Consider the following 3,177-nt stretch of genomic DNA (forward strand, 5'->3'; position numbering starts at 1 on the left):
ATAAATAAATAAATAAATAAATAAATAAATAAATAAATAAATAAATAAATAAAAAGACAAAGCAACACATACTTCTTCACAGTTGCTGTATGTGTTTTGCTTTTCATCCAGGAAGTTTTACCACCTTAAAAAAGGCAGCAACTGGTTTGAAACAACTGTGAGTACAAAGTTTTGCACGTTTTACTGTGTGTTTAGGTTGAACAGATTTACATAAGTGTGTGTATTTTAAACTTTTTTAAAATGTAACATGATATTATTTTTAGTCCACAGTTACCTGAAGAAAAAAAAATCAAGCCGAGGCAACATTTCAGGTAAATCCTGAAAGTTCTTGTAAATTACTCAAACTTTCAGTGAGTAGGTGTCAGCTAAAGAAGCAACCACCTTTTTAAAGAAAACACAACAAAGCAAGTTGCATTTTTTTTTCCTGTGTAGGATAGTTTCTGTCTGCACGGTTTCATAGAAAACAGTTTGGTGATAAATCACGTTTGCAAGACTGCTTGCATGTTTGACTGGAATCAGAGAACATAAAATCCCATCTGTGGTTTTTAATGTAAAAACACAATGCTCATAATTCTTGTGACTTAATTTTGTCAAAAAAAAAAGTGCTGAGCGACCAATGCTCACAGAAAACTAAATGAGTAACTCTGATGTTCCCTAATTTGCTGAAGTTCACAGTGACACCATGGGAGCTTCTCATAACTCAAAACTCCACCCATTGTTTTGTTTTTTGCTGAGCACATGATGGCCACCAGACAGGAACACAGGAATCATAACTGGTCACCTATATAAAGACTGTCAAACACCGCTGTGTGTGACAGGCAGAAGGAGGTACCTCGATCTTCAACGCACTCACACCCACTGAGAGCCAGGTAAGCTGCTCCACTGCTGATAACAAGACTCTGTAATATATTAACACTGACACAAAGGGAGGAAAAAAGGGAGTTGGAAGATAAGATGAAAGAGAAATTAAAAGAAAGTAGGTTATAGCTGGTATGTTGTGCAGTAAAGTGGTGACATCAGACATTATATCAGAAAGAAGTGGTTAAAAAACAGGCACAACCTGTGTGGGTRCTGCATGTCATGAAGGATGTCTGCTTTCTTTTGTCCTGTTCAGTAAAGATGAAGTTACTGCTTGTTGCTGCTGCTGTTCTGGCTGTGGCCAGCTGTGCCACCATTTCTCTGGAAGACCTCGAGTTTCACGCCTGGAAACTTAAGTTTGGTGAGAAACTAATACTGTTTTATTATTTGTTGTCTGGCTTATTTTCCCTTTTTTTCTGATTATGTCTTTATTTATATATTTATTTTTCTGACTGGCAGGGAGATCATACAGCTCTTCAACGGAGGAGGCTCAACGCAAGCAAATCTGGCTCAACAACCGCAAAGTGGTGCTGGTGCACAACATCATGGCAGATCAGGGCATCAAGTCCTACCACCTTGGCATGACCTACTTTGCTGACATGGTATTTGAAGGAAGGCACAAACTATTGTCCATCTTCTGAAAATGGATGGAATCACTCAGCTTTGTCACTTTCTTTGACTTATTGTTTCTCTCATCTTTTTAAAATTTTTTTAGGAAAATGAAGAGTACAGGCGTCTGATTTCCAAGGGCTGTCTGCAAGCGTTTAACACCTCTCTGCCCCGCCGTGGCTCTACTTTCTTCGGCCTTCCTGAAGGAACCCCTCTGCCCGACACTGTTGACTGGAGGGACAAGGGATACGTCACAGACATCAAGGACCAGAAGCAGTGTGGCTCCTGCTGGGCCTTCAGTGCAGTATGTATAAGAATATCTTGATGATTTATCAATCCACAAAGGTTCACGTGATATACAGTGCTTTACATTTAAAATGGACTTCTCTGRGCCTTAGACTGGATCACTGGAGGGTCAAACTTTCAGGAAGACAGGAAAGTTGGTGTCTCTGAGTGAGCAGCAGCTGGTCGACTGCTCTGGTGACTACGGTAACATGGGCTGTGATGGAGGCTTGATGGATTATGCCTTCCAGTATATCAAAGCAAATGGAGGGATCGATACAGAGGTTTCCTACCCTTATGAGGCAGAGGTAAATATAAAGCTGTGTTGGACTTTCATTGGAYAGCTGCACATTACTGCCATCTKGTGGAATTAATTGATATTAGTTTTAGACAAAAATTAAATKTTCTGCTCTAATGCCTTTGCACTGTGCCAGTATGGAAATGTTTGGTGAACTGTGCTATCTTCTCTCTTAATTAGGATGGACAATGCCGTTACAACCCTAATACCATTGGTGCCACCTGCACAGGCTATGTTGATGTAACTCAAGGAGATGAAAACGCTCTGAAGGAGGCTGTGGCCACCATCGGACCAGTGTCTATAGGCATTGATGCGGGTCATATGTCCTTCCAGCTTTATGAACATGGTGGGTACTTTTAATATTATAAATTKACCAGGAAATAGTCCTTTACTACTCAGTGTGTCCATTTAACTGAAGAACATGTGCTTCAGGGGTGTATGATGAGCCTGAATGCAGCAGCACTGAATTGGATCATGGTGTGCTGATTGTGGGTTATGGCACTGATCAGGGGAAGGATTACTGGCTGGTCAAGAACAGGTAAATATGTAGCTTTTATTTTAACGAAGGCAAAAAACTGTTTTAACAGCGAGCATCATGAGGGCCTTTTATACMTTGAATGGGTGAAACATTGTTTTATTGTGTGTTTGTGCAGCTGGGGTCTTCAATGGGGAGACAAGGGCTACATTAAGATGACCAGAAACAAAAATAACCAGTGTGGAGTTGCCACTGCAGCCAGCTACCCCCTGGTCTGAACAGGTCAGAAGAAACTATATTTTTCTTTTTTTTCCCCGCCGTTTAAAACTTTGGAATATTTGCCCAGATAAGCWTGAAACTATTTTAACAGTTATTTCTTGGTTTACAGGTCCGCTTCGTRGATCTTCTGGAACGAGGAGTTGAATAGTGACAAATAATTACCTTTAATTGTTATTTTTTAATCATGTTGTGTAACGCACGATATTAATTATGTATTGTAGCAATTTGTATTTTATTTTCATACATGTTAATATGGACCCCTGTTGCACTTTTAATAACTGTTTATGAACACTGTGAATTGATGTAAGGAAATAAAACATTTGACACTAAAACAGAAAAAACTGTAAATGTCTTCTTTGTTAATCTTCATCGTCTT

General features: G+C 39.5%; 1 protein-coding gene across 2 annotated transcripts; it reads left to right on the top strand.

The window, feature by feature from the left end:
* Positions 1-296: 296 nt before the first annotated feature.
* ctsl.1 (cathepsin L.1) lies at positions 297-3,142 on the top strand. Of its 2 annotated transcripts, XM_014015457.1 has the most exons (9): positions 297-869; positions 1,115-1,219; positions 1,318-1,460; positions 1,574-1,771; positions 1,866-2,057; positions 2,228-2,393; positions 2,480-2,585; positions 2,701-2,804; positions 2,911-3,142. In XM_014015457.1, exons 2-8 carry the CDS (start codon positions 1,120-1,122, stop codon positions 2,798-2,800), a joined length of 1,005 nt encoding a protein of 334 aa, XP_013870911.1. In that variant the 5' UTR covers positions 297-869; positions 1,115-1,119; the 3' UTR covers positions 2,801-2,804; positions 2,911-3,142. The 2 variants fall into 2 exon arrangements, with proteins under 2 accessions (XP_013870911.1, XP_013870903.1); XM_014015449.1 differs by having other exon boundaries at positions 297-1,219.
* Positions 3,143-3,177: the final 35 nt, after the last annotated feature.

This window comes from Austrofundulus limnaeus, unplaced genomic scaffold, assembly GCF_001266775.1.
Source record: "Austrofundulus limnaeus strain Quisiro unplaced genomic scaffold, Austrofundulus_limnaeus-1.0 Scaffold2, whole genome shotgun sequence".
Taxonomy (NCBI): Eukaryota; Metazoa; Chordata; class Actinopteri; order Cyprinodontiformes; family Rivulidae; genus Austrofundulus; species Austrofundulus limnaeus.